This window comes from Elgaria multicarinata, chromosome 10 (genome assembly GCF_023053635.1).
Source record: "Elgaria multicarinata webbii isolate HBS135686 ecotype San Diego chromosome 10, rElgMul1.1.pri, whole genome shotgun sequence".
NCBI lineage: Eukaryota > Metazoa > Chordata > Lepidosauria > Squamata > Anguidae > Elgaria > Elgaria multicarinata.
Window position 1 is genome coordinate 15,157,219 of NC_086180.1, and position 17,152 is coordinate 15,174,370.

The window sequence follows — 17,152 nt, forward strand, 5'->3', positions numbered from 1 at the left end:
ATTAATGTTCTCATTAAATTCATGTTGCACTGGATATAACCTATGAAGCTTAGACATTATATACTTTACATGTCAATAATCAATAATTAGGATAATCAAATCACATTTAAAAAGGCCAGATTACTTAATCTGTGCTTCCAATTCCCATTTCTTAAATTACCCAGTACAATTCTTAAGCATTTGTATTTAATACAAATGTCATGTTTTAAGTTATATATCATTATATAAAGGAAATTTGGCTCTCTTAGTTGTAACTGTGGGAGAATTAGATCATTGATATCTGTTTCTGGGGCAGGGTTAAGCACTTGAATCTCTGTATAATTTCTTGGCTTTTGTTTTTTATCTGCTCAAGAAATAAGTGACATTTCCTCAGAGTACAAATATTAGATGTTTTGCCATTAATGAAATGCAATGAGCTTGAATGAGAATTACTGCCAGTAACTAGTTCTGTACTCTCACAACTGGTGGCAGAGTGGCCTATTACAACCATATCAAGCTCTTGACTGGGTTACCACCTGATTGCCCAGTTTCTGATAATTTATTACTATGTGTTGGGCATGTTGGCCTAAATCCAGCATAGGGCTAGGTACGCTTAAGTCAACTGAAGCTGACAGGACGCCTAACTGTACACTAGGTTTAGGCCTTTATCTTGAATCCAAATTTTAGGACAAGGTCCTCTCTTCATGTTAGCTCTGTTAATCACATTAGGAAGCACATTAAACTACTTCCTTTAAAACACACTCACACACAACTTGACAGCAAGTGGTTTTTTTTTAATGAACTTAGCCTAGAGCTGATAAAGTAACTTTTTTTTAAAAAAAAAAGAAAAGTTGTGAATGTTGGATAAATGACAGGACCACGTTGCTGGTAGCTTGCTGTTAACTGTTTGTAATATCGGTGCCAATATTATGTCAGGTGTAGGTTTCTCCCCATCAGCCAAAGCTGTGATAACCATGGAAACTGTTCAAATAAAGTGAATAAGCAACCAAACTATTTTCTAAAAAAAATACCCCAAACCAACCCTGACTTTGTAGAGATTCATGTATCATGTAGTAAGTGTAGTTTTTACAATTACTGTTCATTTTATTAAACAATAAAATACGTGGGATTAAGGCCCTTCCAAAGGTATTTCCTGTACATTAGATTATGTAAGTAGCAATCAAAAGTTTTATAGCCCATTTCTCAATTGAGTGTGTGCCAAAAATGTCAAAAATGGTAAGAGTTTAAGCTTTCTTTTAAAAAGCAACTTCCTAATCCAATTAGTCATTGTAAAGAGTAGCTCTCTCTTAACACAGTCCATGCACGGGAAGAGTGTTTGAAAGCTGATATTCTGCCTTCATGTGCTATACATGTATGAAATACCTCTATAGTTCAAGGTGTGCTTTTTAATGCTATAATCAAAGGCAGTGCTAGCCAGCAAGCTCTGCTGGCTATCATGAATTCAGCCTTAGTTTGACCTTTTATGGGAGAAGTGCCATTTCAAGATGTATAATTTAATGAAGTGAAGGAGAAACAAATATTGGTTGGTGATCTTTGGTTTAGTGGACAAAGGGCTGAGTTGGACACTAGATGGCCAGTTTCCAGTTCTTTGGGGAAGCTTGTTTATTTTATTTTACTTATATAGAAATATATACCATTCACAGTGGCGCAGAAACACAATATAAAACCATGCATTCAATATACAAGAACAATAATGCAATAAATGGCTTCGAATTAAAGCCTCTGTGCTGAATTTGAACACATTCGTCACTGAGCTAGATAGTGACAGATGGATGAATTAGCTAGTTCCCTAATGCTGCGATCATTTTTCCACAGTACGTTTTCTCCAGGGTACATGGAATGTTTGCATTGTGTTCACACGGAACGCAGCATTGTGTGCCAGATTGTAACCATTTGAACAGTTGAGGCAGGCACCATCGTTTCTGCATAGTTGTAGACTATCTCACATTCAGTTTTTTATATTTATTTAGTTAGTTAGTTATTAATACTATTTATATATTGCATTTTCAAAAATGTCACCAGGGCGGTATACAACAATTCAAATATTGGGCAGTATCCTATACTGCCACTGCATTCCTGCTGTTTGTTTTGTGCCAGTGGGAGCAACTGCTTGTGCAACGGGCATTTTTTGGTTCTAAAAGTTATCCTGTAAACAAGCAGAAATGCTTGTTTCCAGATCAGCTAGCATTTCCATTTGTTTTGAGATGCTTGTAAAATTGCAAAATTCCCGCTGCACCAGCAGTTGCTCCAGCTGGCACACAGTAGGATACTGCCCAGTAATAAACAAAAACATAAAGGTGAAAAAACAAAACATATGAAAACATTAAAACAACGTTGAATAAACATTAATACCACTACTCACAATTTAAAAGGCCAAATTAAAGGTATGTGTCTTAACTCCTTTCCAGGAGGTCAAGCAAGTGGCTTCTATAGATGTATTTGGCAGTATTGGTACAAAGAAATGTCTCACTTTGTGATGGTATCTTTGCACTTCACTTAGCTGACTGTGTGTGGTCTGCCTGACTTTGCCTTTAGATTTCTGTATGCGTGTTTTCTCCAAATCCTGTTTTTTTTTAGTTATATTTATGCAAGGAATATGGTTCGAAGAAGAAGAAGAAGAAGAAGAAGAAGCCATTTATGTTCCAATCTAGCATTAGTTGCAGGTAAAATATTATTTATGAATGACTAGTTGCATCTAGATAAGGATGCACATTTGAATGTGTATTTGAATTTCAAGGACTCCGTCACTGAAAGAAATGCAGTATAGATAGATGACATCCTTTATCTTGTATTTGTGGTCGTAATTTTTGTGAACCACCCAGAGAGCTTTGAGTATCGGGCGGTATAGAAATGAAAGAAATGAATAAATCCTTACCACAGTGCACATTCATATAGACATCTGATTTTTAACTGTCAATCCTGATCCAATAAGTGATATATTTTTTCTGGATTGGAGTGTTTGAATTGCTTGCCTATGCCCGTTCCTTTACCTTACATCATCGTCGTCCGTCATCATCATCATCATCTCACATTAAATATATTTCTATTGTGATCATAGTATAACCCTAATTGACAGTATAATTGGAAAAAAAACTGTGACAAGCTTTGTGTCAAATAAGGAAAGACATAACAATAGGGGAAATTAATAAAGTAGTCATTATGGAATGGTAATTGTGCCATTTCAAGTAAGGGCAAAAGCTTTGGAAACAGTAACTACCTGTTGAACTGACTCTTAGGATCACTTCTTGAAGCTGATGAGGACATTTTTTGTTGTTGTGGGGGGTGAGAAAAGGGGCAGGATTCTCACATGGTATTATCAGTAAGCAGTAAAAAAAATGTTTACCACACAGCCCACAGTATCATGTGCATCTTATATTACACCAATAATTGTGTTCTGGAATGACAGTGTTGAAAGTGTAATGCTTAGACCAAACTTAAGAGCCCAATCCTGTACGCATGCACTTTGGAGTAAGTCCTGCTGAAATCACTAGGATCTTATTTATTTATTTATTTATTTATTTATTTATTTATTTATTTATTGCATTTATATCCCACCTTTTTTCCTCCAAAGAACCCAAGGTGGCATGCAAAATCCTCCTCCGCTTCATTTTATCCTCACAACAACAACCCTGTGAGGTAAGTTGGGTTGAGTGTCTGTGACTGGCCCAAAGTCACCCAGTGAGCTTCCGTGGCTGAGTGGGGACTAGAACCTGGATCTCCCAACTTCCAGTCCAACACCTTAGCCACTACACCACACTGGCTCTCCACTTCTATGTAAACATGCATAGGATTGGCCCTTCAGTGTAACATTAAGCTCTTTTTCTAGGAGGTGGCTCCTGGTAGACCCAGTAGGACTTATTCATGGCTAAACATGCATAGAATCAGGTTCCAACTTTTTCACCCTTGGCTCTTCCCTAGGAACAGCCAATTCTAAGCTGAACTATCCTACCAACCATTGGTATGTATGTGGAGCTATCCCAAGCCCATTTACTTTTATTTTAAGTCCCATTGATTTCCAGAGTATTTACTTCTGAGCAAGCAGTTGAAGGAGAGGAAGGCCACCAGTTAACCCATCTATCTTCGTGTTTAGGCTGTTGATATCAGGGATGGAGAGAGAGGGAGGGAGGGAGGGAGAATAAACCTGCAGAGTGGAATTATTATTATTATTATTATTATTATTATTATTATTATTATTTATATAGCACCATCAATGTACATGGTGCTGTACAGAGTAAAACAGTAAATAGCAAGACCCTGCCGCATAGGCTTACAATCTAATAAAATCATAGTAAAACAATAAGGAGGGGAAGAGAATGCAAACAGGTACAGGGAAGGGTAAGCAGGCACAGGGTAGGGAAAAACTAACAGTAGAAAGTAACAGTAGAAGTCTGCACAACATCAAGTTTTAAAAGCTTTAGGAAAAAGAAAAGTTTTTAGTTGAGCTTTAAAAGCTGTGGTTGGTTACTTTGCCTTTCTTGAGATGCACTTCCTCAAGTAAACAACTCAGTTTCTGTGCACCATTTATCTACTGTTAACCACCCAGTCTTCAGACCTTTCAGAGGGCTGAAGAGAATTCTGGGACATGGCACAGGGGACTTCCTCAGGGGTAGGACAGTTAGGGCCCTGCTTGCAAGGAGAGACAGTCCTGACCTTGTCCTCTGACTCAAAGGATGAGTTCCCTATAGAAACTCCAGCAGAAACTCCATCTCCTCAGACTCTTTGAATAGTACAATCAGCTCTTCCAAGTAGAGCAGAGCTTGACCACACTACAGGTTATGTCAGCCTACTGAAGTTTTCAGTGGGCTTTAGCTCCTTGCTGAGACAACATCCTCCTAGTAGGAAGGCGTTCCAGCCAGCAGAACCCACTTGGAGTTATCCAAGATCTTGTTTTCTTCCCATCTTGATCTGGTGACATGCTTTTCCTGCAAGCCTCCAGAAACCAACAGAATGGGACATTATTTAAGCTACTCAAGGGAATGACTGCCCTTAATCCACTTTGCTGCCACCGCCACCTGAATGCTACACTGCAAGAACTTTCTTGCCTATAGTCATACTTTTCAGGTGTACCCATGGTATCTAAAATAGCACCAGTCATGTACAGCTTCCTATCCTGTAGTTTAAAATGGTGCTCCAGGAAATTGACCATCTCATGACTGCTAAAAGGTAACAGCCCTGCCTCTACTAGTCCTTCAGACAAGGGCCTCTTTATCACTGGGCATGTGTTGCCTTAAGATACTTGTGAAGGGTCCAGTGTGTTTCATAGTGTCACATTAAAAGCCTAGACTAACTGGAGCACAACATACCACACTTTAACTACCAGTGGTGTCTTGGGTGACTATCACCATGGGAAGTGAGCCTAGAATTTCCACACAATTCTTCTCTCATAACATGAGCTCTTTGTACTCTTAGCCTGTGTGTTACTCCTGCATAGGTTTTGACCCTTTCCACATGGCATTGTTTGGCCATGCCACTGAGTTGGACAGCCCAGCTGGAATAACCGATTCCAAGTCTCTGCCTCCAGCTCATCTGTGAGTCCTTGGAAGTTCTGTGTCACAGCAGTAGATAATTTTAGCAGATTTGTTTGTGAGTTTTTGTTTTGCATCCGGCAAATTACTGACCTCCAACAGTTTGCAAAAGGTTGTTCTGAGCATCTCAGCATGTGTCCTACTGATCTCATTTGAAGATCAGTAGTGAATACACATTGCCTACGGAGTAAGAACTGTCTCATTACTGTTTCTTTGAAAGCTGGACATGTACTAGATTAGCTCTTTTAAAAATCAGTTTCCACAGGAAGATCTTCTTCCCATCATGCTGAAGAGTTAGCTTTAATGTAAGTGGAAAATGCTTCTGGAGACCAGGACATAGCGATATCTGCAACGGAAAGCTTGCTAACAAGAGGATGATCAGGGGTCTGGAAACAAAGCCCTATGAAGAGAGACTGAAAGAACTGGGCATGTTTAGCCTGGAGAAGAGAAGATTGAGGAGAGACATGATAGCACTCTTCAAATACTTAAAAGCTTGTCACACAGAGGAGGGCCAGGATCTCTTCTCGATCCTCCCAGAATGCAGGACACGGAAAAACGGGCTCAAGTTAAAGGGAGCCAGATTCCAGCTGGACAGCAGGAAAAACTTCCTGACTGTTAGAGCAGTGCGACAATGGAATCAGCTATCTAGGGAGGTTGTGGGCTCTCCCACACTAGAGGCCTTCAAGAGGCAGGTGGACAAGCATCTGTCGGGGATGCTTTAGGGTGGATTCTTGCATTGAGCAGGGGGTTGGACTCGATGGCCTTGTAGGCCCCTTCCAACTCTGCTATTCTATGATTCTATGATTCTATGACTTTTGACAGCCCGTGACAGAGGTTTCCTCGCTCAGCATAACCACGTCACTGTTCATAGCCCTTTTCCTTGTGCTGTTGGTCCAGCAACCAACCTGACGTTAATGTGTTGTATCTCTTTTCTATTTTCTCCTGAAGTCTGAAACAACAACTACGTATTTTTGCAAGCAGAATCTCTGTTAAATCATTGTGTATAATTATGTGTACAAATGGCATGGTTAAGTGTTAGGCGGTGTTATTTGCAACAAGACTTCTTGAAATATATCAAAATCTGCGTAGGAATGTGTAATTGAAACTAAATACCAATTCCCATATATATCTCCTTACTATATCTTCAGTGGCAGCTTTTTGAAACTCACATAAAGTTATCTCTTGAGTCTATAATCAAGTGCAAACCAATCCAGTTCTCAAGAACATGACTCTTATGGCCAACTTTTTTGGGGGAATCCCATGTTCTCATGGGAAAAATGTAAAACAATGGTTAATATATGCAAAGACTCATTATTAATTTTATCACTCTTCACGTTTAGATAAAAAAATATGATAAGCATTCACCAAGCAAATATTTTTTTTCCCCTTGAGTGAACACCTGTTTCTTAAAGAGATTAGGTCGGCGTATTTCTGGTTGATGGAATCCATGTAGCCACACTAGATAACTGTAGGAAAGCCTGAGCGTCATGATTTACATTAGTATTATTCTCATACAGTCCTCTTGTCTGTGAGCAGCAAGGAATGGGGGCGGGGGTGGGGGGCAAAGAAAGAATTCTTGTAAGAATTGGTAGCACATTTTCCCCCCTGAAGAAGCTATCTATTGGCTCTGAAGATCTAAGATAACTGAGCAGATGAATCCAATTTAACTCTAAAAAAATAATAATCAGGTAGCAATGTTAGTCCATTAGAAAAAAGTCAAAAGTAACAATAAGGTAGTACTTTTATCTAGACCACTTCAAATGTCAGAAAATAGTGAGTAAACTTTCAAGTTCCCTCAAATACTTCTTCAGACTGGATGTTGAACAAACTAATGTAAGGGGGAAAGGAAGAAAAATGTTCCCAGGCATGGTGAGAAAGCCCATCTGTAGTTGTAAAATGGTATAGAAGAGATGGTATGCATGTTAGGTTAGATTAGTTTAACTCTATGGTGACCTGGATTTTTTAGATTCCCCACCCCCCACCCCGGGTCTGATTTTAGACTTCACTTTGAGACTGGGGCTATTCTGGTTGTCCAGGTGGATGATCTTCATCTGGAAGTACACTCAGATAATGTGACCTGGTTGGTCTTACTAGACCTGGCAGTGGCATTTGGTCCTGTTGACCACCAAGTATTGCTGGGGTGACTATGGAATTTGGTGGAGGTCATGAGAATTGCATTTGCAATGGATCTAGGCCTTCCTCCCTGGGCATTTTCAAAGCCTGATGCTGGGTGGTTATTCTTCAGCCCTACAGCATAAGCAGCCCAAGCAGTTGCCAAGGACACATACATTTTAGGCACTGTAGTCAGGCACTAGGAGACACAGAAAAATGCTGCAGAGCACACACATGCATAACCAAGTAATGGGGAGCAGTGTGCCCGTGGGTGAAATGGCTGGCACCCTTTATTTGCATTTGGCAATGGAGTTCCATTATTGAATGATTTACAAAAGGAAATGTTTTTCAGTAAGGTGAAGGTGACAGATCTTTCTTGGGGGCTAAAATGTCTTCTGCTAGCCCTATTTTGGCCTTATGGAAATTTAACCTGAGGGTTTAAGTGGCCATCCTATTGTTATATTGCAACCTTGTCTATATCGGGAGTGGGCAAAGGTAAAACTCAAGATTTTTTAGACTTCAACTCCCAGAAGTCCCTGGCAGCATGGCCAATAGTCAGGGATGCTTGGAGTTATTATTATATCTACTTTCTACCCACTACTGATCTATTTGTAGTATCATCTGTCATGTGATGTCATCACTTTGCTGATGATACTTGGCTCCATGTTTGCTATCATTAGATTCCAAGAGCAGAAAGCTTGATGTTGAAGCAATGCATGTGTACAAAATCCACAAAAGACAAAAGTAAATTATTTTATTTTTTGGTGTGTTTTAAATGAATGAATAAAGCAGTGGAGAAAAAGAAAGAAAGAAAGAAAGAAAATAAACATCCACAGCTTCCATCATCATGAACATTGTCACCATCAGCCTGTATTCTTCTCATTATGTGTAGTTTTGACTGTTGAGGGTGCTCAGAAAAATCCATGGTGGGAATGTCCTCCATTGCCATAAAATTGACTTGGGCTTCTCCCTCTGATTCCAATGTAGTATGTGCAGACGTTCCCTGGGGAACACTTCCTTTGTGATAAATGAAAATAAATTAAAATCTCATATCCGAAGCACAGAAGAAAATGGGTTATAAGAACGGGAAGAATAAGCACAGTACATGGCAGAGTTGTATGCATTACATTGCAAAGGCGTGCGTGACTTGCTGGCTAATCATTAAACAGAATGTTCAGTTTTTCTTTTATCGGCATCATCTGTATACTGTATTGAAAGGGTGCGATTGTGTGAATAAGCAATAGAATAATTGAGTGTTTACATACCAGGAAAAAAAGTGTACCTCTGATCCTTTGTAAAGAACTTACTCTAGCTTTTTTTTTCTTGAGGAAATAACTTCTTTTCGGTATTTATTTTAACAAGCTTTTGCAGGTCGTTGAGTGTTAAATAAACTTAAGTCAAATAGGAGAAATGCATAGCAGGGGCTGAAGAATCCTGATTGGTCTTCTTATAGTTGCCACTTCTACCTTCCCTGTGAAAATTCAGATGGTATTATAAGACCAAACAAAGCTTGGCTTATTTCCACCTCGAATATATACCTTGATCCAAGTATTCCTTCTAGGCGTGGGAGCTGGGCATAGTGTCTCTTTTTATTAATGTGACACCCTGGAGGTAACATTAATGCAATGGACTTTATTTTATAAGTCTTAGAATTTTAAAGATTTTATGAACTGTAGTCATATCATCTTGTTTGATATATTTCACTGTGTTATACCATGCATTATTTCAGTTGATTGCACATGCGCACACATGTTAATGACCACATGGCTTCATAACTGAAAAAGGATCATTATGTATTAGTCCACAAATGGTCAAAATTTGTGTTTTTATGAAAAAGTGCACAATTGCTATGGGTCATTGTGTGTTGTACTGTGCTTCATCGAACTGCATGTGCACACATCTGCAGTATCACAAGCCCCAATATCTGAAAATGATACTGTATTCATCTACAAGTGATGAAAAAAATTACGATTGTTAGGAGAGTCACTGTGTGTTTTTACCTCTCTCAGTTGGCTACACATGCACATATATATGCAATATCACATGCCTCCATACCTGGAATTGATCACAATATATTACTCAACAAATACTGTAACTTTGCTCCTTTTCTGAAAAAGTGCACTGCAACTAAGGCCATGGCTAGACCAGGCCTATATCCCCACATCGTCCCGGGATCATCTCTGTATATCCAAATGACACACAGGGGATACTGGGAGCAGGCAGTATCCATTTGCCAGGGATAATCCTTAGGTCTAGCAAAGTCCTAAAACAGCCTTTTCTCTCTCTCTGTTGGAAGCAGCAATTTTGATATCCATACCTCATTTTTTGTGTAAAGTTTAGTTCCATCTACGGAGTAACTAGACTTTGAGAATAGTGATTGGATTAATAACTCTGGATCAGAGTCCTATGTTACGTCTAAAATCATGTTTGAATGGAGCTGGGGTTGTGTTTAATAATCAAGACTTTTCTAGAAATATGGAGTCTCTTTGAACATGTTATCTTGATTTGGAACCATGGTCCAACTGGATCTTCTGAATTTGTCAGCAACTGATCTCCTTCGTAATACTTTTTTTGTTCATTCCTATCAAAGATTCTCTGGATGGGGAAGAATGTAGTAAGACCTGGAAACAAACACTGTGTTCTGTCTTTTTTCCTTTCTAGAATTCTATCAAGTGCAGGAAAAGAACTGAAAGACAACTTTCTAAAGGCGTTGGCAGAGAGGGAGGAAGCCAATCGTAGCGGGAAAATGTCTGTGAGTAAATTTGAGTTCTCCATGTGGAAATGTTAAATAGAATGAAGCTTGTGACTTTCCTATGGGAGAAACTGAGGGCGGGTTTAGAAATCAGTTTCTTGGAGCACAAGTTGGTTTTTCACATAAAGGCAATATCACTATGCTGTGTGAATGCATGGAGAGGATTGTACGGAATGATTCTTCTGTCCCAATAGACAAATTGGATTTGCATGAATGCAAATGCGTCTCTTAGTTGCCTGTGGTGTACGTGTGTGTGTGTATGTTGAGGAATATTTGATTTTCTGAGTAATACTGCAGCAGACGTGTTCACAAGTTTTTACAGAGGCCTTTTGGGAGGGTTTCATGTGAAGCCAAAGTGAGATGGATATGAAATTGCATACACTATAATTCAGATATTCTTCTATGCAGCTAAATATTTAAATGTAGAAAATTACATATAATGGTTTATTTATTTATTTTTTAAGCGTTGTTATAATTCAAACATTTTGAATTCATGCTTATGCTTGGACACTTCCTTGCTCTGCTTCATTCAATAGTATTCTGCTCATAACAGTAGCTTATCCTTCAGCTTCTGGAGCCACCGTGGCAGAAAAAATAAAAATGATCACAATCCTACATGAAGAGCTAGTAGAAGCTGCCTGTGGGACCTCTGCCAGTCAAGCCCATGTCTCTGAGTTTGCACTGCCAAGCCATTATTGCTGCCAGCATCATGGAGGGGGAGGGGGCAAGGGGCAAGCTTGGGGCTATATTGGCCTTCCAGGAACCAGTGTGACCACAAAGACATAATGATTCCATGCTGTTCTTCTTTCTGGATTGCTAGTTATGTGCCATTTTACATTTAAGCACCGAACAACAACACAAAATTGTGATTTGAGCACCCTCTAAATGTACTTCATATCCATGAGAGACGGAAAAGCTCACACAAAACCCAAAAGTATGTTAAGGATGCCCAAATCATTTGCAAATCTTCTATGCGCTTCCAAACATTGTGGAAAATAGTTCTGAGTCTTTTTCAGAATAGTCCCATAGCACACTTTGGATACACATACTGATTCAGTGGTAGTTTCCTTTAATGGGATGGTGGGGATGGAGTATATTAGAACTGGGGTTATCTGTAGTATGTGAGAATACAATAATCTAAACTTACTGTAATACCTACCAGGTGTTGCCATAAACACAGCTATCATATAACCTTGGGACCATCCCATATGTTAAGATAATCAGATGCCTTTGACATATGGAAGCTCTTATTTCCACAAATCAGTATAAGGGATTTTATCATTAGTCTTCTCAAATATCTTGAGGTTTGTTAATAAGCTTCCAATTAATGGTTGGTTTGACATAATAAATAGCCTTTCATACTTTAGGTCTACTAATTTATACAGCACTGAGCGGTGTTAGCTCTTCCAAAGGAGTTGTTTAGTTGTCAGTCAATTAGTAGCAAGTTACAAATGATACAGCTTGAATGATTCAGAAATAATCTCAATAAGATCTTCCCTTAGAACTGTAATTAAAAGATTGGACTGGTCCAAGCTTGTGTGTGGGTGTATGAGAAACAATCTTATAGCTGTAAATAATTGTCAAGGAACATTTCCCAGTAGTTTCACTCACCTTGAAATCATTCTTTTTGTTTTGTGGTTGAGGCAAAATTCTTTCAGTGGAAGAGAAGCAGACTGGTCACCATTTTGTTTTCTCCAGAACGGCATGTTCTGAGGGGTTGTTTTGAATTTTGGGAAATTTAAAATGATTGTCACCATAAAAATGGCTTCCTCCTTTGTGACTCATTGAGGTCCACCTTCATAGTGCACATCAGTTGAATATGTGGTGTCATGGCTAAAGTGTTGGACTGGGAGTTGGGAGATCCGGGTTCTAGTCCCCACTCAGCCATGGAAACCCACTGGGTGACTTTGGGCCAGTCACAGACTCTCAGCCCAGCCTACCTCACAGGGTTGTTGTTGTGAGGATAAAATGGAGAGGAGGAGGATTATGTATGCCGCCTTGGGTTCCTTGGAGGGAAAAAAGGTGGGATGTAAATGCAATAAATAAATAATAATGCACTTTTACACAGTGCTTGGATCTTTCCTCCAGTAGCTCATTTTATTTGAGAGTTGCAGTGTTAAATACCCCACAAGAAGAGGCAGTGATTGAAACAAGCTTGTCAAAAGTATGAAGTCAGAGTGTGCTGTTCCATGCAACCATAATTTTGAACCTGAACTACTAGAAAAAGAGGTTCTTTACATTTGGTTTCTTCTTCTTTATATAAGAATGTCTTGCAAAAAAGCCACTGTGGTTTAAAGGGCTTTTTTGGGTGGAGGGAGGAATCAGAGATTAATAGTGCAACTCTATGCATGTTTAATCCAAAGCAAGGCCAATAGAGTTCAGTGGGGTTTACTCCCTAGTAAAAGTGCTGAAGAATCAGCAAAATGCTTTGGAGGAACAAAGTTGTGAGAGGGACTATCTCATGAAATGGCTTCTCCTCAAAGTACCATTTCAAAGATTTTTTGGTCAAATCGTTGTCTGACATTTGTATTATCATTGCATGTTGCCTGTGTCAACAATGAACTAGCAGCAGGTCATCATCTTATTGAAGCTAGCGTAGAAATACCTGCCACAGCATGACCCTCTTCAAAGGAACCACTGTTGCTGATTCTAGGACTGGAGGTGGGGGAATTGTGAATTGGGTTGTTTCTAATACACCAATTTCCTGTGTTGAAAATGGCCTGAAACATAAGATTACATTGCATATCATCAGAAACATTGTGCTGACATGATCTTTTGCTGCTTTGCTATTTTCCAACTTTCATAAAGTTTTTCGGGGGTGGAGGAATGGGGATGTGTTGCTGCTCAGGAAAAAAAAGAGCGCATTGTCCAAACGTTTATTTCCCTTCTGATCGAACCCATGTTTCTACAATTAATGCTTCCCTGCGGAGATGATATGAATCATGCAGGTAATCATAATTTAATTTCAAACAAATCACTTCTGTGTTTGGAATATTAAGTGCATATCAGATTCCAATTCTTTGCAAGCAGCATAGCATAAAAAGAAGTAAACGTCTGTATTTCCTGGAAGTTGCTGCGATTTGTCTTCTAGCAGTACGTATCAATAACTGCCTTTCCGCCATGTTTAAAGAGAAAGAAATATCACACAGTTTTAACGAGAAATGGTCTTTCAGCAGCTTAAATATCTGATCTTTGCCAGAAGGTTGTTCGTGGGTTTCAGTCATAAAATATATATTTTGCTTGCAGTCCTTTTCCAAAAAAAATTGTTTCCTTTTCCTTTGCTCTTTGTTTTTTTAAAAGCAATTTTGCAAAGGTTGCATGCTCTCTGCAGCTAAAGCAATTCCAATAAAAAGATATCCTTTTCGCTTGCAGAGTTGAACTCAAACGACCCTGGAGGTTACTTCAGTAGAATTCTAGGAGAAAACCCTACCTAGCTAATCTAGGACATGTACACTGGGATTTTGGAGGAGAACACAAGAAGTGGTTTCAAATGTTGACTTTGCAGTGTCTCCCAAACCTGAAGTTTGTGTGGTGTCAGGCAGGGATTCAACTGATAAGCTACCATTGACATCTAACCAAAGGAAGGTAACAAATTCTTGGACAGCACTAGGCCAGATTAGGTCATGTGATAAAAGTTTTCAGTCTAATGAAAGTTTGCAGCTCGAATTTGCTCACTCAGATGAACTCAAGGGTATGCCACTGCTCTGATTCCTGATCAAAAACGTGCACAATTGATGCACACATTTGGGAAAATATGCACGAAAATGCTCACAAATTTTCATGCGAAAGGAAAAAAAGAACAAAGCGAACACGAGTCAGAACAAACGAAATTTGGAATACCTCGACAAGCTCAAATTTTGCTGATTCCCACATCCCTGGGAGAGTTATTCTAAAGAATGCATTAGTTTGAGATCTACAAAGCAGAATCAAGTGGTAAAGCAATTTCTGGACTGTATCACTCTATGATGCAGGTTTAGGATTTTCTCTTGGAATACTCCCCCTTGGAAAAACAAAACAAAAACCCTCCCTCTGCATAGAATCATAGAATAGCAGAGTTGGAAGGGGCCTACAAGGCCATCAAGTCCAACCCCCTGCTCAATGCAGGGATCCACCCTAAAGCATCCCTGACAGATGGCTGTCCAGCTGCCTCTTGAAGGCTTCTAGTGTGGGAGAGCCCACGACCTCCCTAGGTAACTGATTCCATTATCGTACTGCTCTAACAGTCAGGAAGTTTTTCCTGATGTCCAGCTGGAATCTGGCTTCCTTTAACTTGAGCCCGTTATTCTGTGTCCTGCACTCTGGGAGGACTGAGAAGAGATCCTGGCCCTCCTCTGTGTGACAACCTTTTAAGTATTTGAAGAGTGCTATCATGTCTCCCCTCAATCTTCTCTTCTCCAGGCTAAACATATCCAGTTCTTTCAGTCACTCTTCATAGGGCTTTGTTTCCAGACCCCTGATCATCCTGGTTGCCCTCCTCTGAACACGCTCCAGATTGTCTGCGTCCTTCTTGAATTGTGGAGCTCAGAACTGGACGCAATACTCTAGATGAGGCCTAACCAGGGCCGAATAGAGAGGAACCAGTACCTCAGTCGATTTGGAAGCTATACTTCTATTAATGCAGCCCAAAATAGCTTTTGCCTTTCTTGCAGCCATATCGCACTGTTAACTCATATTCAGCTTGTGATCTGCAACAATTCCAAGATCCTCTTGTTTGTAGTATTGCTGAGCCAAGTATCCCCCATCTTGTAACTGTGCATTTGGTTTCTATTTCCTAGATGTAGAACTTGTCATTCATCCCTATTAAATTTCATTCTGTTGTTTTCAGCCCAGCACTCCAGCCTATCAAGATCACTTTGAAGTTTGTTTCTGTCTTGCAGGGTATTAGCTATCCCACCCAATTTTGTGTCATCTGCAAATTTGATCAGCGTTCCCTGAACCTCCTCGTCCAAATCATTAATTAAAATGTTGAAGAGCTCTGGGCCCAGGACTGAGCCCCACTCGTTGCCTCTCCGCAGTTTGAGAAGGTTCCATTGATAAGTACTCTTTGAGTCCGATTCTGTAGCCAACTGTGAATCCACCTAATAGTTGTTCCATCTAGCCCACTTTTAGCTAGTTTGTTAATCAGAATGTCATGTGGTACTTTGTCAAAAGCTTTACTGAAGTCAAGATATATGATGTCCACAGCATTCCCACAGTCCACAAGGGAGGTTACCCGATCAAAAAATGAGATCAAATTAGTCTGACAGGATTTGTTCCTGACAAATCCATGTTGGCTTCTAGTAATCACTAGCATGTCAGGAGGCAAAGTTTTGTTTACTTTTCTTCCCTGGCATGCCATTTATTTATGTGCAAGAGTCATGTTCATGAGGAGCCCTCAAAACATTCAGCTTCCCTACCATCAAAATCTGCAACCTAAAATGATACAGCCTAGGACTAGCATTTCCATTTGATCCTAGCAAATATATAATCTGGTCTTTAGAAATTTAGAGAGTGATTTTAAGTAATTTTCTTCATGTCATTGAGAAGGTATTTGATTGACTTCCCAGCCTCGATTTCTGGACTTTGTATCTTTAAATCACTACTACACTTTCCAAAGATCACCTTGATGTATTACAATGCTATTTAATTTTGAGTAACAAAGATAGTAGGGGCCTCAGAAGTTGGCTTGGCCAATTTTTTAGAATAGCAGGGTTCCTTCAACCTTTTCCAAAAGATCCTCATCCTCTTTCCCCTTGGTCAGCATGCTGATTTGTACAACTGTTCTTACAATTAGGAAATTTGATTTTATAGCCAGTCTTGTTAGAGTTTAAAAATACTACCAAGGGAAGTAAGTAGTCTTTATGAAGTTTATTTTGAGTAGCACCTGATAAGATTAATTTTGTAAATACTTGCCGGATGGGGGTTGCTTTTTTGAAGACTGTAACTACTATTTCACCCTTTAATTTTGAATAGTAGTCTAAGTATGGCAAATGTTTGTATTCAAGACAAATCCCTGCCAAAACTGAAACAGTAGAATATCAAGATAAGGTGGATTAGAGACGATAGTAACCACAGCTTTCCAAAACGATGTAGCAGCCATTCAGTGGTGTATATTTGTAGAAAACTTCAGAACTTATTTAACATCATGAACATGAAATGAAAACATTTGACCCAGAGCCACTGACTTGAGGAAATAATATTCTCAGAACTAGGAAATGCCTTTGAAGTGGCTAACACTACAGTGATATAAAAATCACATCACTCCAAGAAGAAAATTACAAGTTAAAAGTAAAAAAAGAAAACAACTCATAATTTGAGGGCAAACTATGATAGTTGAGAGACTACTCAGCTATTACAAGATGAGCTTGTAATATTTAAAAAAGAAAACCATCCTGAAACAATTACCTCCCTTAGGGTGAAGGCAAACATGAAATTTCTAGAGCACTAGGACCAATTTCAGTATGACTTCACCGCACCGAATACAGACATACAACTTCCTCTCCAGGGTCAACCTCTGGGCAAAAAACAACATCTAGTTTGACAAATTTGCAGCAAAAGCTGGCTGTGGATGGGGTTGACTGGCTAATGTCCATGACATTCCCCAAATATATGTGTTTTTCCCCCACCCCTCATTCCTCAAGGACTTTTTGCAATTGTTTTAATAATATTTTCAGTTAAAAAAAACAAGGTTAAGGATGAACTTTGTGGACCTGTTCAGACGCTAAGCCATAGTTAGGCCGCTTATCCTTTTGCAGCAAATGGTTAGTGAGGGTGTTTTAACCGT

The 17,152-nt window shown here is 39.3% G+C and overlaps 1 protein-coding gene across 1 annotated transcript in view; it reads left to right on the plus strand.

Moving 5' to 3' along the window:
- CFAP299 (cilia and flagella associated protein 299) overlaps window positions 1-17,152 on the plus strand; it is a 324,354-nt gene that overhangs the window by 94,566 nt on the left and 212,636 nt on the right. Inside the window, exon 3 of the mRNA XM_063136207.1 lies at window positions 10,299-10,389. Coding sequence (XP_062992277.1) covers window positions 10,299-10,389 — 91 coding nt within the window. The remainder of the gene's footprint in view (window positions 1-10,298; window positions 10,390-17,152) is intronic.